The sequence below is a fragment of the Schistocerca piceifrons genome, chromosome 3 (assembly GCF_021461385.2).
Source record: "Schistocerca piceifrons isolate TAMUIC-IGC-003096 chromosome 3, iqSchPice1.1, whole genome shotgun sequence".
NCBI classification, from domain to species: Eukaryota; Metazoa; Arthropoda; class Insecta; order Orthoptera; family Acrididae; genus Schistocerca; species Schistocerca piceifrons.
The window spans coordinates 306,688,301-306,711,695 of NC_060140.1; the positions used below are offsets into that span (position 1 = coordinate 306,688,301).

General features: G+C 41.8%; 1 protein-coding gene across 1 annotated transcript in view; it reads left to right on the top strand.

Moving 5' to 3' along the window:
* The window catches only part of LOC124788316 (O-phosphoseryl-tRNA(Sec) selenium transferase), a 70,293-nt gene that overhangs the window by 40,660 nt on the left and 6,238 nt on the right, over positions 1 to 23,395 (top strand). The window contains exons 8-9 of the mRNA XM_047255553.1: positions 6,841 to 7,026; positions 9,684 to 9,824. Of these exons, the coding sequence (XP_047111509.1) occupies positions 6,841 to 7,026; positions 9,684 to 9,824 (327 nt within the window). The remainder of the gene's footprint in view (positions 1 to 6,840; positions 7,027 to 9,683; positions 9,825 to 23,395) is intronic.

Genomic DNA, 23,395 nt, shown 5'->3' on the forward strand with positions numbered 1-23,395 from the left:
CATGATTTGATGATTCCTTTGATCACCAGTTTCTGGCATGTCTCTCTCTTCTCTGTTACCTCCTGGAGTCTGCTTTCAGCACTTGCTACGGTGACTTAACTTCACACTACCTGCATCATTCCCAGTGGGTGTGAACTCTTCACCACCTTGGCTTCGTGAAGCAACCCATGTTAACTTTGGCCTTCATACGCTTCCTAAGGACACTACTCCAGCTTTGGTCTCTCACCTTCAGTTTCATGACCTATGCATGGAACTTCACGATAGTACCTTTGTATACACTGATGACTCTTGGACTGACCATGGGGTCGGGTGTGCCTTGGTCATTGGCACCCGTGTCGTTCGATAGCGGCTCCTGGCACACTGCTCAGTATTTACAGCTGAGCTCTTCACCCTGTTTTAGTTCTGGTTCACCCTGTTTTAGTTTTGGACCACCATTTCTGTATGGTGTCTTTTTTAACCCTTTTTCCTCACGCCTGTTTTTAGCTGTCTTCTATTATGTCCATTGGGACTGTCATATAGTCATTTTTTAACTCCTCTCTGTCTTCATGTTCTTAGTTTTGGCTTGGGTGCGTATGGCCCCAGTTGTTTTTTGCTTCCTTTACTGTCCCTCGCTGCCGTTTCCCTAGGGGTACCATCGTTTGCCATATTTTTGAACTTCCTATTATTAATAGACCCTACCCTTCTGCGTTTACCTCTTCTTGAGGCAGGTTTCCCCAAAACAGGTAAAGTGAGTCCCACTGACTCAGTATATTTGTTTCAGTTTCAGTGAAAGGTAGCACCTCATATGTCTTGTCAGGGGGATCAGTATGGCACATAGAGTCGTCCTCCCTGGTCCCTGTCCACCCTGTATGGGATGCCTACTTCTACCATTGATAATGCCACTTGCATTCAAGTGGATGAGTAATGACAGATGCTGCATATCCTTCAGAGAAGACAAGAACCAAAGGAAAGGATAGTACTTGAGGTACCTTTGGTACCGGTACCATAAGTGCATGACTCTCTGGAACTTCTCCAACACCCCAATTTGCAGGAACTGCCAATCGTTTGATAGTAGTCTGGGCAATTTCAGTCTACTTACGAATGTCAACCAACTCATACTGTGTTTGAGAACAGCATTCACAGTGAGGCTGCGTTTTGGCTTGTCCACTGTATTCCAGGGCAGTAAACAAATAACTTTAAATTAAGCCCACTGATTATCTTGTAATCTGTTCAGCTAAAAAGTTGTTAGTTCCCCATAAGAATTGAAACAAATACACAAAATGAGATTTCTATTAAGGCAACACATAAACCTTCGATAAAAATTACTAATTTCTGAAAACTCACCCTCCATCCCTCTGGTCTTTTGTGGGCAAAAACATTATGTGAGTGATGAGGTGTGTAACAACAGCAACACAAAAAATGACCAAAAAGTGTCATTGCAGATTTTGACAATATGTCTATCATCATTTGAGGCATAGTTGTTGATCAAAGCAGCATGTAATGCAAGTACCTTTGCAGTTATGAGAACAGCTAGATTCTTGAAAGGAGTCACACTACTTGATCAAAAGTATCCAGACACGTGGGTGAAAATGACTTAAAAGTTCATGGCATCCTCCATCGGTAATGCTAGAATTCAATATGGTGTTGGCCCACCCTTAGCCTTGATGACAGCTTCCACTCTCACATGCATACGTTCAATCAGGTGCTGGAAGTTTCTGTGGGGAATGGCAGCCCATTCTGCACAGAGTGCTGCACTGAGGAGAGGTATCAATGTCAGTCGGTGAGGCCTGGTATGAAGTTGGCATTCCAAAACATCCCAAAGCTGTTCTATAGGATTCAGATCAGGACTCCGTACAGGCCAGTCCATTACAGGGATGTTATTGTTGTGTAACCGTTCTACCACAGGCCGTGTATTATGAACAGGTGCTCAATCACGTTGAAAGATGCAGTCGCAATCCTCGAATTGCTCTTCAACAGTGGGAAGCAAGAAGGTGCTTAAAACATCAATGTAGGCCTGTGCTGTGATAGTGCCAAGCAAAACAACAAGGGGTGCAAGCCCCGTCCATGAAAAACACAACCACACCATAACACCACAGCCTCCGAATTTTACTGTTGGCACTACACATGCTGTCAGATGACGATCACCGGGCATTCACCATACCCACACTCTGCCATAGGATTGCCACATTGTGCACCATGATTTGTCACTCCTCACAACGTTTTTCCACTGTTCATTTGTCCAATGTTTACTCTCCTTACACCAAGCGAGGCGTCGTTTGGCTTTTACTGGCATGATGTTTGACTTATGAGCAGCCGATCGAGCATGAAATCCAAGTTTTCTCACCTCCCGCCTAACTGTCATAGTACTTACTGTGGATCCTGATGTAGTTTGGAATTCCTGTATGATGATGTGGATAGATGTCTGCCTATTACACATTATGACGCTCTTCAACTGCCGGCGTTATATGTCAGTCAACAGACGAGGTCAGCCTGTACACTTTTGTGCTGTACGTGTCCCATCACGTTTCCACTTCACTATCACATCGGATACAGTGGACCTAGGGATGTTTAAAAATGTGGAAATCTCTTGCACAGACGTATGACAAATGTTACACCCAATCACCTAACCACGTTCAAAGTCCCTTGTGCTGTACGTGTCCCATCACGTTTCCACTTCACTATCACATCGGATACGGTGGACCTAGGGATGTTTAAAAATGTGGAAATCTCTTGTACAGATGTATGACACATGTTACACCCAGTCACCTAACTACGTTCAAAGTCCATGAATTCCGTGGAGTGCCCCATCCTGCTCTCTTACGATGTCTAATTACTACTGATGTGGCTGATACGGAGTACCTGGCGGTAGGTGGCAGCACAATGCACCTAAAATGAAAAACATCTGTTTTTGGGGTGTCCGGATACTTTTGATCACAAAATGTATGTCAGGGCTCAGCTGACCCTCCCCCTCCCCCACTGTTCAACATATACATCATGAAATTGCCATCTAATTTGTTACTGCTGAAGTAAAAGTTGGAAGGTGTCTTTTGACCCTGTTCAATGTTCTAGTGTTAAATGTTCCTTTGTCAGTGGACAGTGTGTATCAGTTTGCAGCCAATGGTGTCCCAACAAGATAGCCTGTGGCTAAACTGCTAAGAACAAGAGCATTATTGCAGGTGATGATGTGGCAGTATTATTCAGGCATTTTTAGTATGGAGGACAACATGCAAAAACATTTTGTCCCAAATATATTGAAAACATTGTTGTACCACCATCTGCCTATTCTTTAGTTGTTAAAGACAGTGGAAAATACAGTTTTTGATTATTTTCTGTTGGAAAAATTGGAAGCATGAGTGGGTGAGCAAAAACACAATAACATGCAAGCTGTCATATTAAATTATAGTTTACTGATAGGAATGACAAGATCATTGTACACTGAGGTGTCAAAAGTCGTGGAATAGTGATATGGACATACACAAATGACTTTAGTATCACATTTTGTTGTCGTCGTCGTCGTCCTCGTCGTCGTCACTATTGTCGTTGTCATTGTTGTGGTCTTCAGTCCAGAGACTGGTTTGATGCAGCTCTCCATGCTACTCTATCCTGTGCAAGCCTCTTCATCTCCAAATAACTACTGCAGCTTACATCCTTCTGAATCTGCTCAGTGTATTCATCTCTTGGTCTCCCTGTACATTTTTACTCTCCACACTTCCCTCCAATACTAAATTGGTGATCCCTTGATGCCTCAGAACGTGTCCTACCAATCGATCCCTTCCTTCTTCTAGTCAAGTTGTGCCACAAATTCCTCTTCTCCCCAATTCTACTCAGTACCTCCTCATTAGTTACGTGATCTACCCATCTAATCTTCTGCATTCTTCTGTAGAACCACATTTTGAAAGCTTCTATTCTCTTCTTGTCTGAACTATTCATCATCCATGTTTCACTTCCATACGTGGCTACACTCCAAACAAATACTTTGTGAAAAGACTTCCTGACTCTTAAGTCTATACTTGATGTCAACAAATTTCTCTTCAGAAATGCTTTCCTTGTTATAGCCAGTCTACGTTTTATATTTTCTCTACTTTGACCATCATCAGTGATATTGCTCCCCAGATAGCAAAACTCATTTACTACTTTAAGTGTCTCATTTACTAATCTGATTCCCACAGCAATATTTGATTTAATTAGACTACATTCCATCATCCTAATTTTGCTTGTTTTGATGTTCATCTTATATCCTCCTTTAAAGATATTGTCCATTAATGTTCAACTGTTCTTCCAAGTCCTTTGTTGTTCCTTACAGAATTTCAATGTCATTGGCAAACCTCAAAGTTTTTGTTTCTTCTCCATGTATTTTAATTCCTACTCCAAATTTTTCTTTTGTTTGCTTTACTGGTTGCTCAATATATAGATTGAATAACATCTGGGATAAGCTACAACCCTGTCTCACTTCCTTCTCAACCACTGCTTCCCTTTCATGCCCTTCGACTCTTATAACTACCAACTTGTTTCTGTACAAATTGTGAATAGCCTTTTGCTCCCTGTATTTTACACCTGCCACCTTCAGAATTTGAAAAAGAGTATTCCAGCCAACATCGTCAAAAGCTTTTTCTAAGTCTACAAATGCTAGAAACGTAGGTTTGCTTTTCCTTAACTTATCTTCTAAGTTAAGTCGTAGGGTCAATACTGCCTTGTGTGTTCCAACATTTCTGTGGAATTCAAACTGATCTTCCCCAAGGTCGGCTTCTGCCAATTTTCCCATTCGTTTGTAAAAAACTCGTTTTAGTAGTTTACAACCCTATATCGTATACAGTATCACATACACAAGGTATAAAAAGGCAATGCATTGGCGGAGCTACTTTTGTACTCAGGTGAAAAGGTTTATAATGTGATTGTGGCCAAATGAAGGGAATTAACAGACTTTGAATGCGGAACGGTAGTTGGAGCTAGAGACATGGGGAAATTCAGTATTCTGAGATCCACAGTGTCAAGATTATGCCAAGAGTACCAAATTTCAGGCATTACCTCTCACCATGAACAATGCAGTGGCTGACGGCTTTCATTTAATGACTGAGAGCATCAGCGTTTGTGTAGAGTTGTCAGTGCTAACACATAAGCAACACTGCATGAAATAACTGCAGAAATCAATGTGGCCATGCGACAAACGTATCCATTAGATCAGTGCAGCAAAATTGGCATTAATGGGCTATGGCAACAGACAACCAGTGTGTCTGCCTTTGCTGATAACACTAGATTGCCTGCAGCACCTCTCTTGAGCTTGTGACAATGTTGGTGGGACACTAAATGACTGAAAAACTGTGGCCTTGTCAGATTAGTCCCGATTGCATTAGCCAAGAGCTGATGGTAGTGTTAGAGTATGGCACAGATGCCATGGAATCATGGACCCAGGTTGTCATCCAGGCACTGTGCAAGGTGGCGGCGGCTCCATAATGTTGTGGCCTGTGTTTATGTGGAATGGACTGGGACCTCTGGTTCAACTGAGCTGATCATTGACTGGAAGTGTTTATGTTCGGCTACCTGGAGACCATTTGCAGCCATTCCTGAACTTCATGTTCCCAAACAATGATGGAATTTTCATGGATGACACTGTGCCAGGTCATCGACCCCCAGTTGTTTGCGATTGGTTTGAATAACGCTTGGGACAATCTGAGCAAATAATTTGGCCACCCAGATGCCCAACATGAATGCTATCAAACGTTTATGGGACATTATTGAGAGTTCAGTTCGTGCACAAAACCTGGCCCTGGCAACACCTTTGCAATTGTGGGTGACTAGAGGCAACATGGCTCAGTATTTCTGCAGGGGACTTTTCAGCAACTTGTTGAGCCCATGCCTCATCGAGGTGCTGCTTAGTATTAGGAGGTATCTTATGATTTTTGTCACCTCAGTGTATATCTTGTGTTTCTTTTCATGGTAATATAGCCATATTGCATACTTTGGTAATGATACTTTTTTCATTAACTTTGATTTCTGAAAATAGAAATACATGTAGCAGCTACTGCTTTATTCAAAGAACCATTATTACAAAACTAGTAAAAGTCTGGCACTAAGTGGAGAAGTAACATAAAATTGCTCGTCTAGTGCACAGTTCTGGATTTTTCAGTATGTTAGAATTACTAAGTCAACTGCTACATCTTTGGAGCAAGTTCCTCCTCGTGATGTTCTTGGTTATCGGACATTCGTGATAACTATGTCTCAAGTACGTGGTGTTGGAGAAACATCTACTAATTTTTTTATTGATAAGCCATTGTGTGTTAAAACTAGGAAGTCCTGTAAGCTTTTACATCATGATAATATTTGTATTTTTATTTGTGGTAGAGGTATTGATGTGAAATGTAAAATTGTTGGTGATATGACCTTGTATAATAGTATGTAATAAAGATTTTCTTATTAAATAAATATTATTATATCAGAACAGCAAATTGTTCTTATTGGGTCAGCAAGGAGACATTGAATCACAGTTGCTTGTAGATGCCACTAGTAAAAGTATGTGACATACTCCGAGATGAAGAGTGTTCAATCAGTTGCTAATTAAGACTATATGAATTATTTGAGAGCAGAATAGAGTTGCTTGGTTGCTGTGATATTTGGTTGGCTGCTGAAATTTAGTCTTTTATCCGTAGGAACACTTAAATAAAGATAAGACCCCTGTTCATTTATATATCATGCTAATTAACTAAATGTAAATCTCGTACACAATATATACTGGTCATCAAAATGCCATTTGTAGTTTAGTATAATTTTTGATGAAATTGCTATTTTTAGAAAAAGAAGCGCATTTTCTGTGTTTATGTTATAGGAAGAGAGTTTGTTTGGTTTTACATGTATTTTATTTTTCAGGCCGTGCATCTTCCAGCCCTGCAATGGATGTCTTCATCACACTTCTCTCACTTGGTGTGTCAGGGTACAAAAACCTTGTTACACAGAGGAAAGAAATGTATAACTACCTCAAAGAAGAGCTCACCAAAGTAGCATTGAAACATGGTGAACGCCTGCTTGATACGAAAAATAATCCAATATCTATAGGTAATACTGTCTCAAGTATGATGCAACCTGTTCTTAAACTAAAAAATACAAGGAGAGACAGAATGACTGGCCAGTACCTACTTTAGGAGACCTAATTCCATCACTGCTGATGGACAGATTTAAAATTACACAGCACTATCCTAGCTTTTGCAACTACTAGTGCCTTTCTCATGTCCCACTTGTTGTGAGGATGATGGGAGACATAATCAAAAGTGGAGAGTTGCAACTTGTATACTTAAGTGAAATGTGACAGAACAATCACAGTTTGTGATAGGCATATGAAGAAGCTAGCAAGTAAGATTTATGACTTTCTAAGGCTGTTCAGAGATGATTGTTAGGTACAAGAGGCACATGTTAGAAAATGGTTATGAAGTGCAGTGAGATCATCAACGATAAAGTACATGGGAAAAAGACTGGCACGTGTCCTAACAAAAATAATAAATAAATGTATTGTACTTTAATAAACAGAAAGACACAATATACTGTTATGGTACCATATTATATTGTAACATAATTATTATGGGATAAAACCAACATTTCACACCTGGTTACAGAAGTCCCATAAGGTGAGTGACCCACTGGTAGCACAAATAACAGATTTCTAGACAGTGACTGGAGAAACAGAATATAGAGTTTGTATATTATGTTTTTGCATTCACTGCTTTCTACCTGTCACAGTTTTTATGGGTGTTCATATCCAGCAGCGATACTTTGTTCTTGGCAATATCAGAAACTTAAAAGCATTTTTCTCCAAAATAAAGCGCCTGTTTCATTAACTCTCCATTATACGTGTCTGCTAAACATTTCCATGAAAAATGCCCATCTTGTAGCTGATCATCATGGTAAGTCCTCAGCCATTTTACATCCACTGCTGAATAAAGGCTTCCTCAAGATTTTAATGTGCATTTATACAGTCTATGGAAATATGCATGCACGCTGTTACTGCATGTTCTCCAATGGCATCTATCCATCTTCCAATTGGTCATATTTTTGGTCTTTCTTGGCATGTGGTAGTCAAGCCTGATAGTGCTTAACTTCAGTGATATGGTGGAAACTTTTGTTACCATTGTGGCAAGACCATTGGCTAGTACTTGGCTGGCTGTCTGTTTGGATCAGTCGGACACTGTTGGCAAGTGGAGTTCACTCAGTCCTTGTGAAACAAATTGAGGGGCTACTTGACTGAGAAGTCTCATGAACTGACAACAGCCGGGAGTGCGGTGTGCTGACCAAATGCCTCTCTGTATCCACATCCGCTGATGCCTACGGGTTAAGGGTGACATGGCAATCAGTCAGTACCGTTGGGCCTTCAAAGCCTGTTCGGATGGAGTTTAGTTCTTGTCTTGTGGAATCCAGCACAAAACTTTCTTGGTCCATCTATCATCAATTTATTTGCCCCACATCTGTTCCATTTTTATTACAGTCATAATTGTCTTCTACTACTGTTTGTTCACTGACCATTTCTTTATTTTACTGTCTCTAGCAGTTTCTAACACCCATCTCGTCACCCTGCTCTGTGAACAATCGTTAAGTTTTTAATGGATTTTGCATTGTAAGTTCATGTCTCACTGCTGTAAGTATTATGTAACGTAGGTAACCAGATGCTTTGTACAGGCCTTTAACTTGCTTCCCAGTGTGTTTATTCGTTAATGGTATTAGCTGCTGATGAAATCAGTTTCAGGTGAACTGTGTTATGCTCAGTCACAATTTAGGTCTCAAAAAATTGTGTAGTCTTTTCTCCATCTAGAGTGTTCAGAGTGGTGTTAACATACACTAATGAAAGGTATTCAGCAAACTCCCATGTAACAAAAGCCTTGATTCATTCAATGGGATCTTTGGAACATGATTAATGAATGGCTGTACATTGTATGTTAAGAAGAGCTGGCTATTTGTTCCAGTTTGGTGACCTGTATAATGTCAGTTTGTCATATTTATTATGAACTTCTGTCACTAGATGATGATGATGATAATGAATTTAGGTTATTGATATTTTGTCTAACAACACTATATACGTAAGAAAAACACAGGTAAGTCTTTTTTTGTAATTAATTCATTTTATAGCAGTCATGAACACAAATAAAATGTGAGTTGAATTTTGAATTTCAGTATCAGAAATTTCTTTGTATGGAAAGGAACTCAAACATATTGAAGGAAGTGAGAGAACTCTGGATTAGCAGTGAAAACAATAAGGATTCAAGGATTACTCCGATTAGTAGTGAAAACAGTAAGGATTCAACAGCAGCACTATTTTGACCTTATTGGGACTATGCTTGTTAAATCTGCTGAGTGAACTTAGTTTCTACATTGTAGTAAGGCAAAGATCAACCATGATTATAGTTATAACCATTCGATTGTCTTGAAAATGCTTTGATGAACACAGTGCTTTGCTGCCAGTCCTGAAATGTATCAGTTATTAATATGGCTGTACCTTAAGACTTTATTCTGCTGATGTACTCCACATAGATATTAAATTCCTGTTAGAGATGGTAGTTCATATTGTGATTTACATTCTTTATAATACAGGTCACAAGATAAACAGTGAGCTGCGTGTTGGTATCTTAAGGGTGGTGACATGCATGTTCCATAGTAGACATGTTTATGGATATGTACACACACTTATTCATAGTTATGTGCACATAAAATGTTTTTTTCTGTTACAGGTATGACACTGACTTCTCTGGTTGGTACTGATACCAAAACCATAACAATGCTTGGGTCTATGCTTTTCCTTCGTTGTGTATCTGGTACAAGAGTTGTTACAGGAACTGATATAAAGGAGGTAGCAGGTCACAAGTTTGAAGGTAAAAAAATTGATAAACATACCATCAGACCCCTCACAATACACTGAGATGAAAAAAGTCATGGGGGTATCTCCTAATATCATGTCGGACCTCCTTTCGCCCTGCATAGTTCAGCAACTCAATGTGGCATGGACTAAACAAGTTGTTGGAAGTCGGCTGCAGATTTTGAGACATGCTGCCCCTTTAGCTGTCCACAATTGCAAAAGTGTTGCTGGTGTCAGATTTAGTGCACAAACTGACCTCTCCATTATGTCCCATAAATGTTCAATGGGATTCATGTCGACCAATTTGGGTGGCCAAATTACTCACTGCAATTATCCAAAACATTCTTCAAACCAATCATGAACAATTGTTGCCCAGTGTCACGGCACTTTGTCGTTCATAAAAATTCCATTGTTGTTTGGGAACATGAAGTTCATGAGTGACCGCAAATGGTCTCCAAGTAGCTGAACACAACCACTTCCAGTCAGTGGTTGGTTCAGTTGGACTAGAGGACCCAGTCCATTCCATGTAAACACAGCCCACACCAATATGGAACCACAACCGTCTTGTGTAGTGCTTTGTTGACAGTTTGGGTCCATGGCTCTGTGGGGTCTGTGCCACACTCAAACCGTACCATCAGCTCTTCCCACCAGAAATTGGGACTCATCTAAGGTCCAACCGATATAGTCACAAGCCCAAGAGAGATGCTGCCGGTGGTGTAGTGCTGTTAGCAAAGGCACTCGAATCGGTCATCTGCTGCCATTGCCCATTACACCAAATTTCACCGCAGTATCCCAACAGAGAATGCATTGCATGTCCCACATAGATTTCTATGGTTATTTCATTCATTGTTGCTTGTCTATTAACACTGACAACTCTATGCAAACACCACTCCCCTTAGTCGTTAAGTGAATGCCATCGGCCACTGCATTGTCCAATGATAAGAGTTCATGCCTGATAATTTGTATTCTTGGTATGCTCTTTACACTGTGGATTTTGGAATTTTGAATTCCCAAACAATTTTCAAAATGGAATGTCCCAAGCGTCCAGCTTCAAGTATCATACCCCATCCTGTGGCCATAGTCATGTCAGAAATCTTTTCACTTGAATCACCTAAGTACAAATAACAGTTCTGCCTGTGCACTGCCTTTTGTACCATGTATATGCAATGCTACCTCCATCTTTGTATGTGCGTATCATTATCCAATGGCTTTCATCACCTCAGTGTAAGTGGCAGTATTTCACCTTTATTATTTTATGTAGTATTGTGCACCATGATATTGGTAGAAACTTTTACAATTTCTTAATTGGATAGTACTTGATGCTTTTGTTTAACTCCATTTACTACTTGACAAAGCGAACTGTAGACTTGGTTGTGGTGGCAACTAACTTGGTCACTTTACTGGTTACAACCACATTACAGTGCAAAACGGGTCGCATTGTTACTCTGCAGGCAAGTATGGGAAATGATAGCAAGAAATGCTTTTGTGGGTGACAGTGATGCCTTGCCATTGACACCATTGAATTTATGGGCAATAAGGAGGGAGAAGAAGGTGTAGTGTAGAAGGAAAAGATGACGGAACATATGTGGATTGTGTTAAAGTGTTACAAACTGGCTGGATGGATACAATGTTGAGTGGAGTGGGAGTCAAGTATCGACCCAACAGAAAAAGAACATAATGCACACAGAAATTTCCCATAGGTGATATGATTAAATGTGTAATGGTGCAGAAATTTGTACAAGATGAACTATACAAGGAACAACCAGTTTTGCGAAACTTTCACAGTTTTTGTCCCACAGGACTGGACTTCAAGCTAAGTGGGGCATTGACATAAAGGCTTGTTGTGTATGATAGCATTCGACCTATAAGAATACTTCAGTGAATACTATTACTACTGCCTCTCCCAGTTTATTGAGCATAAACACAATGGTGCTGCCACCCGCATCATGTCTTCAGCTTCTTTTGTTGGGAAATACAATACCGTCTAACCATTTTTGAGTTGTTTTCATTAAAAATAAATTGTTTTGGAATGCTATTATAGGAATAGGACTGACAGTCAGTCACACAGAAAATATCTCCCCAGGAGGCTCGCCACTCTTTGGCAGGTTTGTGCTTGGCTACCAGCTGGCCCCAGCCTATGCAGCACTTTTTCCCTTTCGTGCTGTCTGTGTATCCTCTTGCTATTCTTTTTCCCCTTCCTTGGGGAAACATATGGGGTGTTATTGGGAATGTTCTGCATTCTGTTGCTGACCTACGAACAGTCTCATCTTTCTAATTTGGCTCCCTTTTCCACACTTTATTTCCCTTCTCCTCTCGTTTCTCCGCTTCGGCATTCAAGGATTCTCTTTTTTCTTCTTTCTCACTGTGCGCTCCCGAAGGCCAGACCACACGTCTGATGTGTAAAAAGTGACTGGGTAACACGTAATTCCCAGCCCCAGGTCGACAGGTAGGGTTCACACCTGCCTTCTGGTACAGGCCGTTCCAAACTCCCAATTGGGCCCTCTGTCAGGTGTTCTGGAGGTGTGACCTGAGGGGTGAACAATCACCTAAGGCGGGTGCGCCCCCTTGTGAAGGGGGCCCCCAGTTGGGAGGAGCGCGCCATCAGAGATGCTGGCAATCATGGGCGATTTCCTCGCGATGAGTCAATCATCCTCTCCATCGACATTGACGAAACGTAAACGTAATGAGGCTACTGATTCGAAGACTCTTCCCGCTGCACTGCGGTTTCTTGTGGTATCATGTACTGAAAACGTTCAGTCCTTCGCCACAGTCAATCCGTTTATTATTCAGAAAGGTGTTGGTGCCATTGCTGGCCCTGTGAAATCCTGCACTCTTTTACGGAATGGCACTTTGCTTTTGGATACGGCTTCTGATTCTCAAGCACAACTACGTGCTGCCTCGCTTCTCCACGGCTACCCTGTTCATGTCGAGGCACATAGAACTATGAATTCTTCCCGTGGTGTAATTTACACAAGGCTGCTTGAAATACTCTCTTACGTCTCTGATCAGGGTATCATTGCCATTCATTATGTAATGTAAAAGGTTGATTCCTCCTTGGTGCCCACCCGCACTCTTTTCCTCACCTTTGATAGGGTAGTGCTGCCATCCAAGGTTAAAGCAGGCTATGAAATCATCACAGTCTGGCCGTACATTTCGAATCCGATGCGCTGCTACCAGTATCATCGGTTCAATCACACTAGAACATCTTGTCGACATCCAGCCAAATGTGTAACCTGTGGCAGGGATGTGCCCCGAGTGCGATTGTCTGCCTCCTTCTCCACACTGTATCAACTGCAATGGTGGCCGTGCCACCTCCTTCCTGGATTGTCCCATGTATCTAGATGGGCAGGCCATTCATGAGATTCGGGTAAAGGAAAAAGTGCCTTACCCAGTAGCTTGCAAGTTACTGGCTGGTCACAAACCTTGCGTTCTCCCATCTGGCACCTATAGTTCAGTTCTTGTTACCCCTTGCTCCATGAAGGACATGGCCACACAGACATGCAACCTTAAATTCAGCCCTGAGGTTGTTAAGTCAGCCAGTGTCAAAGCAGCATTGCTGTCCTCCTGTCCCGCTGTGCAACAGACTGTCAAACTCTCGCCTAAAGGGGTGAAGCTACCCACTACACAACCGGCAGGCAGGAAAGGACAGAAAGAGTACTCTCGAAGACTCCCTCCAGCCAAACAACATCCAAGTCTTCCTCTAACCAGAAGGGCTCGAAGAAGTCCGCTAAAGACAAACGGCCTTCCCTTCACCAACTCGAAGGTGCTGCTCGACGGTGTTGCCATGTGGCCTCTTAGCCTGGCCAGCCTCTGTCTTGCCGGTACGCACCACCAACCATTTTTCAGTGGTGGGCTCCACAGACAGACTGCACAAGCCTGCCGATGCTTCTGTCGACCCCATGGAGCAGGCTTCTCCTCCTTCTGTGCCCTGTAGTAGCGACTCTCCACTGGCTGTCCCTCGGCGGCTACTGAGTTGACATCCCTATGTCTCTTCCTCCTCATGACTGTCCTCCAATGGAACATTGACGGCCTTCAGTCCTGCAAAGAGGATTTATGGCTGCTTCTAGAATCACAGAATCCCCTTGTGCTCTGCCTTTGGGAAACGAAATTGCGCCCTCAAGACCGCTTTGGGCTTTCACATTACTTACTGATTCGTTTTAACCTTCCCCCTGGGGTCAGCATCCCATCTCGTGGGGGTGTCGTGCTGCTCATACGGGATGACCTTCATAGTCAACCCATCTCCCTTACGACCCATCTCCAAGCTGTTGCCGTTTGCCTTTTCCTTCCCCAACTGACTTTTTCCCTCTGTACCATTTATGTACCTCTGTCCTTCGATGTCACCAGGGCAGACTTCCTTCAGCTTATTGGGCAGTTACCTCCCCCATTTTTGCTACTTGGTGACTTTAACATGCATCATCCCCTTTAGGGTTCTCCCAGGACCTGCCAGAGAGGTGCCCTCTTGACTGACCTTAACCAACTCAACCTCTTCTGCCTTAACACTGGAACATCCACTTTCCTTTCTGCCTCCTCGCACACCTATTCCCATTTGGACCAATCCTTTTGCACTGCCCAGCTTGCCCATCGTCTTGAGTGGTCCGTTCTTTCTGACGCCTACTCGAGTGACCATTTCCCATGCGCTCTACGTCTGCTGACTCCTACTCCATCCACATGCATGTCCAGATGGCAGCTTACTAAGGTTGACTGGCAGCTTTACTCCTCTCTGGCGACCTTCACAGTAAAGGATTTCCTCAGTTGTGATGACCAGGTGGACTATCTCACCAACGTTATCCTCACTGCAACAGAACATTCCATTCCTCACACTTAGTCTTTACCAGGTCGTGTCCTGGTTCCTTGGTGGACTGAGGCATGCCGCAACACAAATCGCGCATGGAGACTTGCTCTCTTCGTTTTTAACTGCCTCCCTACACTGGAAAACTGCATTCATTATAAACAGTTGCATGCAAAGTCTCGTCGAGTTCTTCGGGATAGCAAAAGAGCTAGTTGGATCTCATTCACTTGTTCTTTTAACAGTTCCACACCTTCCTCTGTCGTATAAGCCAACCTCCGACGGCTCTCTGGAACCAAGATCCATTCCCCCATTTCTGGCCTGACAGTAGGTGCCGATGTCATCGTGGATCCTGTTGCTATCTCCAACACCTTGGGCCGCAGTTTTGCGGAAGTTTTGAGCTCTTCCTAATACCACCCTGCCTTCATCCATGGGAAACGAGTGGAGTAGGCTCTTGTGATACCCGTCTCTTCTCCGAATCGTGAGTGCTACAATGCTGCCTTCACTAGGAGGGAGCTAGATCATGCTCTCAGTTCATCCCAATCCTCCACCACAGTGCCAGATGCTATTCACATTCGGATGTTGCAGCACCTCTCTCTTGTGGGCAAGCACTTTCTACTTAACAAATACAACTGCATCTAGTCTCAGGGCTCATTTCCTGGATGCTGGCATGAAGCCACCGCCATACCCATACCTAAACCCGGTAAGGGCGAAATCTTCTTTCTAGCTATCACCCAATCTCTCTTACCAGCTGCGTCTGCCAGGTGATGGAACGTATGATTCATGCCCGGCTGGTATGGTGGCTTGAGTCTCACCATTTACTCACAAATGCATAGTGTGGGTTTCGAGCGCGGCGTTCTGCAGTTGACTGTCTCGTTACTTTGTCCATCCATGTCATGAATGGTTTTCTGCATAAATCCCGGACTGTAGCCATGTTTATCGATTTGGAGAAGTCCTAAGACACCTGCTGGAGAACTGGTATCCTCTGTACTCGTTACATGTGGGACTTCTGTGGGCGCCTGCCCTATTTTCTTCGGGCATTTTTACAAGATCGAGTTTTAAAGGGGTGTGTGTGTGTGTGTGTGTGTGTGTGTGTGTGTGTGTGTGTGTGTGTGTGTGTGTGTTCTGTCTTGTCGGGCACCTTTATTCAAGAAAATGGTGTGCCCCAGGGTTCCGTCCCGAGCGTCATCCTCTTTGCTATCACCATTAACCCTATAATGGCCTGTCTCCCTTTTTGTCAATGATTTTACCATCTATTGCACTTCTCCATGGACCTGTCTCACTGAGCTGCGTCTTCAGCGATGTCTTGATCGCCTTCACTCCTGGAGCATTGCCAATGGCTTTCACTTTTCCGCTGACAAAACCATTTGTATGAATTTCTGGCGGCACAAATAGTTTCTTCCACCATCTCTACATCTTGGGCCTGTTGCTCTTCCGTTCGTTGACACTATGAAATTCCTCAGGCTCATGCTCAATAGGAAACTCTCTTGGCCCTCGCATGTCTCTTACCTGGCAGCCCACTGTTCACAGTCCCTCAATGTCCTACGTGTCCTCAATGGTACTTCTTGGGGTGCCAATCGAACCACCCTCCTCCGTTTGTACCAGTCCCTTGTCTGTTAGAAACTAGAGTACAGGTGCTTTGTTTATGCATCTGCACATCCATCTCTTTTATGCTGTCTCAACACTATCCATCATCATGGCATCCATTTGGCCATGGGACTGATGACCTCAGTTGTTAAGACCCATAGTGCTCAGAGCCATTTGAACTGTACTGCAGCGGGTCCAGGAAAATTGTCACTTGCTTACTCTTGGTGGAGCCGGTGTCATGTTTCTATGGGTCCGTGGTCATGTTGGTCTGCAGTTAACGAGGCTGCTGACACTGCTGCCAAAGATGCAGTCCTTATACCTCAGCCCACGAGTACCTCTATTCCCTCCAATGATCTGCATTGTTGTCTGTCAGGAGGTGGCATCCCTTTGGCATTGTCAATGGTTCTCCCTTCACAGGAATAAGTTCCAGCTTATTAAGCATCTCCCGGCACCTTGGATGACCTCTTCTCGACCCTCCTGCCATATTGGGCACTGCCTTTTTAGCCATCGTCATTTGCTTAGTGCCGCTGCCCCACCATTTTGTATGCATTGTGCCCAGATTTTAACTGTCCGCCACTTCCTGCTGGAATGCCCTTTTTCTTTTTTTACAGCTTGGGTTTGCCACCTGATTTGTCAGGCGTTTTAGTGAATGATGCGCGGGCTGTCGAAGCAATATGGTGAAGGCCATTTAATGTTTGGTTTTGGACCTCCATGGTGTTTTTTTAGCTCTTTTTCCATGTGCCTTTTTTAGCTGTTTCCTATTCTGTCCATTGGGACTGACATATAGTCATTTTTCATAATGCGGGGTCACAGTCATAATATATTTCTTTAAAGTCAGTACCGCCATTAGACTGTTGTTTATTTACAGTGTTACATTTACACTTATATAATCATGATTTTGGCTTCAAAGTGCCATTATCAAGTGTTTTCTAAAAGCATATTAGACAATAACAGTGAAATACACAACAAGTGATATTACCATATAAGAATCCATATTTATAATGCTTACTTACAAGTGTTATACAGTGCCTAAGATGGCATACTGTCGTATTTAAAATACACTATTAGACACATTGTCTAAGAGTCGATATTTCTGGGTGAGCCTACTGCTTTGTTTCATCACTGAGTATACCATCTTGACTGAATGACAGTTGATTAAGTGTCAAATTGTCTTGGTCAAAGAAATTCCTGTTACAAGCAGGTGACTTTTTCTTTTAATCTTTGGACTCAGTGTCAGGTAGGATAGGAAAGGTTAGGAGCAATTTATTTTCTTTGGTAGTTGATACATCTTCGTAGTATCTGTTTATCTTAGTGTACAATGAAGTTGCCTGCTCATAAACATAAACAGTAACAGACCTCTGGATAATATTCGCTGCACCCATAAATATAACAGTCCAGCTAATCATTGATGTTGTTAAAAGTACATTTTAGTAGGTAAATATACAGCTTTGTATGTGAAATTAACACATGGCCAACTCTAAGTTGTGTAATTTTGCCTCAATTCAGAATTAATACAATACAGTGCAATTACTTATTCTATTCACACAGTAATTAACCAGTGAGGTTTGAGGCAATATTTATGAGATGCCTTAGATGTGCTGTTCGTGCAGTACTGTTTACAAGATTCTGTGGCAGTAATTGTAATTGTAAAATTTTTTTCGAGGCAGTTGGTCATTATCAGTTGCAGCTTCGCCTGTATAGGGATGTGACAAAGTAATCTGGATGGTTTGGAGAGCATAGATGTGTCGAGGAAGGGGGGGGGGGGGGGCCTGTAAGGCTATTACAGGAAGCACGTGCAGCTAGAGCTCACAGCCATAGAAATGAACTACAGACCTTATGCCGACCAAAATGGGAAGCTTGCCCTCAATAGATCATTGTGTTTACACTCAAACATATAGTTCATACCCAGTCCAGTTGTCCATTAAGCACCCATTGGCACTTTAAATTTATTGACCTGTGACCTGTGATGATTTATTTCCCCACGCATCATTGTGACACACTTTTGAACTGTTATGAAGTATCCTTGTTCATTAATTTGTTTTCCAAACACATTTCAACTGATTCTTTAAAGAGGAAATGCTAAAAGGCCAAGTTGGCTAAGAGGATCGTGGTTTCTTCGTACTTCATTTCACATCCTTTATTACACCCTAATTGATAATGTCAGATATTTCTGTCCTATCTAATCTAGTGTGACATTGATGTTCATTGCATCTTATCTTTAAAGGCTTGTGGAAGACAGAGGACAAAAGCACTTCAGTCAGCAGTTAATGAAACCTATTTGTTTATCAAGATACAGTGATGATTCCATTATGATGTTGTCACATGAAGACACAATGCTAGATTTATTCATAGAATATCGAAAATCCCTCCATCCTATAATTAGTTTCACAATGGAAATGAATGAGAATGGGGAAGTACCTTCTTGTGGATGTTACGTTTTATGATAAAATCACTTCCTGTTATAGCGTTGAAAGATGGTCTCACATCTCTCCATCAGCTACATGAAGTCACAGTTGATTGTTTAAATTATTCTTTTATTAATGTACTTTTTAGATAAAAATTTAAACATATATCAAGATCACTACTCCATTCCACAGCGTTAAGATTTAATGTACAAATGATTAATGGTACATGAAGCTAATTAACTAACTATAATTCATTTTGTGACTGTGGTTCAATTGAAGATTTTGTTATCTTTTGAATGACATTGTGTACAGACAAGTACACCCTCTGATCAAATTATCCAGGCACCTATTGGCGGACATTAATAGAGGGTGTGTCCACCTTTTGCTGATAGTACCGCTTGAACTCAGCTGGAGACACTTTCAATGAGGTATCTGAATGTCTGTGGAGGAATGGCAGCCTGTTCTTCCTTAAGAGCCGAAACCAGAGAAGGTAGTGATGATGGATGCTGGGGTCTGGACTGAAGTCATCGTTTTAACTCATCCCAAAGTGTTCCATCAGGTTCAAGTTGGGGCTCTGAGCAGGCCAGCACATTCCAGGAGTGTTGTTGTCCACAAATCATTGCCCCACAGATGCTGCCTTATGACAGGGTGCATTGTCATGCTGATACAGTCAGTCTGTCTCCAAATTGTTCCTCTACTGTACGCAGTAAACAACGGTGTAAAATGTGTTTGTATCTTTCCTCTTTTATCATTTTGTTAAGTGCAATAGGTGGACGATACCCCACCCATTAAAAACACACCCACACTGTAACACCAACTCCTCCATACTTAACTGTTGATACTACACATGATAGCAGGTAAAGTTCTCCTGGCATTTACTAAACCCAAACCTTTTCATCAGTGATGACCCCATAGTTTGATACCTTTAACTGTATCAATCCAAACCTGTCCAGAATCTTCGATCATATTGTCACAGCGTTTAGCATGAGTCATCACTCCAAATCAGCCATTTCTAGTCATCCACTGTCAAGTGACATTGCTCTTTGCACCACCTCAAGTGTCACTTATCATTGACTACAGAAATGTGTGACTTAACAAGCAGCCCCTAAACCATTTTATCCCATTCTTTTTAACTGCCTACACACAGACAGTGATGCCGTCCAGTGATTTCATGTGTTTTTTACTATCTTCCGGAATACTCGAAAGTGCCCGTCTGTAGTACCTGAGGTCTGCCTGGTCTTTGTTTAGCTCTGGATTTTCTGTAGTTTTTCCATTGCACAATCATATCACCAACAGTTGACGTGGGCAGCTTTAGAAGGATTGCAATATCTCTGATGGATTTGTTACTCAGGTGACAACCAACCCATTCTGCTTTTAGTGCTTTCTCTACTGACAACACAATGTTCCCCACCTCCATTTATACTGCTGGGCCCACTTCTTGTAGCTTCTGGTTGTCAGCTCTGCATTCTGTAGGCGTGTCTGGATGCATGTGGTTGGACAGTGTAGATGTTGATCCTATAAATAAAGTCAAGAGGATAAGGATGATGTGATGATGATGATGATGATGATGATGATGATGATGATGACGATGATGATGACGATGATATGCTGAGTCAGGCTTGACATGCAATGTCATTAAGGGTCTTAGAACATAACCAGCTGTGCCACCACGACTATGGGGTGTTCAAAAAATCTCTTCACTGTGCCATATAATTGTTAGCCACGTGTGCCGCATGATTGTTCGCCTACCTGGATTTATTCCCTTCAAGGGGACTCTCCCAACATTCCACTGTTTTGTTTATCTCAGCCAGCAGTAGTATCATTGGTGTGTGTCATTACGTGTTGACGTGAACATTTAAGTTTAGTTCCTTTGTTCGTTTGTTTAGTTTTTGTCACTGTTAAAAAGCTAACCATTGAAGAATGTGTGTTTTTAGTCGAACAAGTGTTCAGTTCATCAAACATTTAATTCAGTTTTCCCAGCAACAACACTCCCACATTGGGATACTGTTCAAGATTTGATTAACAAATTTCGAAGTACGGTGCAGTGACAGGTGCACCGAGAAGTGTTCATCCTAGTGTTTTGTCTGATGATAAACTACTCGATATTTCTGATAAAATGTCCACGAGTCTGAACAAGTCAGTAAGAAAACTCACCCAGTAAATCGATGTTAGTGTCGGAACGGCCCACATAGCTGTAAGGAAAAAATTAGAACTTCTCCCTTACAGAGTGACAGTTGTGCAAGAACTGAAAAATACTGATCATGGCAAGAGACTGCATTATTGTTAATGGTTCAAAAATTTCGTTCAACAAAATGGAAGGGATATTCTTAATGAAACGTTTTTCATTCATGAGGCATGGTTTCATTTATCCGGGTTCATGAACTTGCAAAATTCTTGTATGTGGAGTACTGCAAATCCATTGTGTAGTCATGAGGAACCACTTCACTCTGTGAAAATAGGAATTTGGAATGTAATTTCTAGACGTCAGCTTTTGGGTCCCATATTTTTCAACGAAACAATAAACATCACAATGATACTACAGTGATATTTTATACCCATACATAGGAGAACTTGTGTTAAGTGAAATACTGAACAGTTATTTTCAACAAGATGGTGCAACTGCACATACAGCTCGCGTTTCAATGTCACTGCTTGCTGATGTTTTTAGTGACGGCATAATTTCACAGGGACTTTCGACTCCACGGTCGCCTGACCTAACCCCACCTGACTTTTTCTTCTGGGGTGCAGCGAAAGCAACTGTCTATAAAAACTGTCCAAAATCCATCGATGAATTGAAAACTGCAATATCCACTTTCACTGCTTCTGTTACAGAAGAAATGTTACAGCTTGTGTTTTGAAACACGATTAGACGAACTGAAGTGTGTATTCAGCAACAGGGGGACACTTTCGACTTTTAATGTAAAAAATTTGTAAGTAAAAATGAATATTCAATAAGTTAATAACTTGTATTTCACTGAGTTTCATTTCAGTATATTCACTGTGGCATACAGCATGCGCGGCTAACAATCATACGGCACTGCGGAAAGACTTTTTGAACACCCTGTATATGGCCTCTTTGTGTTACACAAAGCAAGCATTCCTCTAACGTCCATAATTAGTAATATTAGTGCACCTGCATACCAGCTAGCTAAATACCTTAAACCATTCTCAGCGAGAATATGGGGAAGTCCAAACATCACATTTGCAACTCCGTTCACTTTGCACACCACCTCAGTGAATTGGGGCACTGGAAAATGGATGTCATGGTCAGTTTTGATGTAATGGGAGTCCCATTTTGTGAATCCTTGAAACTGATCATGTAAAAGTTTGACAATTGTTTCACTAAACTTTTTAAGCATATTCTGACTTTAGCTTATTTCATGTTTGATAAAAGGGTAGTTTATCATTTGTTGTGACAAACCTATACGCGGAACACTTTGGAGGTAAGGCACTAGAATTTGCCAAATTCAAACTAGTGTGTTACTATTTGCATGTTTATGGTGTGGCTACAGGGAACGAGAAAAGTTACATGTTCATGGAACATTTAAACTTGATCAGTTGTAATATAAAATTCACAGTGGAACTTGAAAAAGAGGGCCAGCATACTTTTCTCAACATGTTAATTAAGACAAGACTGGGCAGATTCTTGAATCATAGTTAATATAGGAAACCCACACACACTGACCTCTGTCTCTGTGCCTCGAGCCACACCCATCTGTCACAAAGAAGTTCATTGCTAAAGACTCTTGTCTAAAGAGCTTGAACACTGAAAGACAAGGAGAGCTTCACCGAAGAATTAAAACACCTACTATTAGTGCTCCTTAGGAATGTGTAACCAGATTGTCGAATTGAGTGGGTGTTGCAGTCAAAATCAAGAAAGCCTGAGAAAGAGATTGAGACTTAGACACAGAAAAAGAAGCCAAGAATAACTTAGACAAGTTATTCTTAAGTTGACCGAGTATTCGGAAAAGTCAGTAGACTCGTGTGGAAAGTAGACATCCTGTGTATTTCACTCCTGCAAGCAAATATAGAAAGTCTCCTTTGTAGTGTTAGTTGGTCTAGGTCTCAAAAAGCTGGACTTGTACAGCAGTCCATACAAATATGGCTTGTCTTACATGATGCAGATTATTAGAACAGTCAAGGAGAGATACAAGGAACATCAGTGACATGCCTGACTAAAAGAGCCAAATGTATCCGCTGTCACTGAGCACTTCCTCTACTATGATCTTGAAATGAAATATGATGAGACTAGTATTGCAGTGCATACACTAAGTTTCTGGGGGAGAGTAATTAAGGAGCCTGTTGAAATAAAGATGTCAGAAAACATAATAAACAGGACAGGGAAATGCTTAGAGAATGTTTAATGCAATATCAGTGCAGGCTCTGAAAAACAAGAGTGTGTCAAAGGGTGTAGTGGGTGTTGGGAATCAGACTTAAAATCAACTATAATTAGTGGCACAAGACCAAGAATAGTTCTGTGCCTGGTTGGAGTCCGGGTAGTGAGAACACACAATGGCACAACTCACAGCACCTGAGGAAGACAACTGAGTCGATCATCGAAGTATTGTGCATAAAATGGAAACAACAGCTTGGCGGAACACTCAGAAGTACATCATTATTGAAGAAATTTCTTGAAGGAAAATGAACCAGTTGTGTTTTACCTGAATGGGTGTTTATTTTGTTACTACATAGTTTCCTAAACCATTGGCTCATCATTAGATGCCAATAAAGACTGGAAGTGTGTCATATCAGAGACGGATGTACACATTGCTGATTACTAACAAAATTAAAAACTGTTTTAATGGCAGG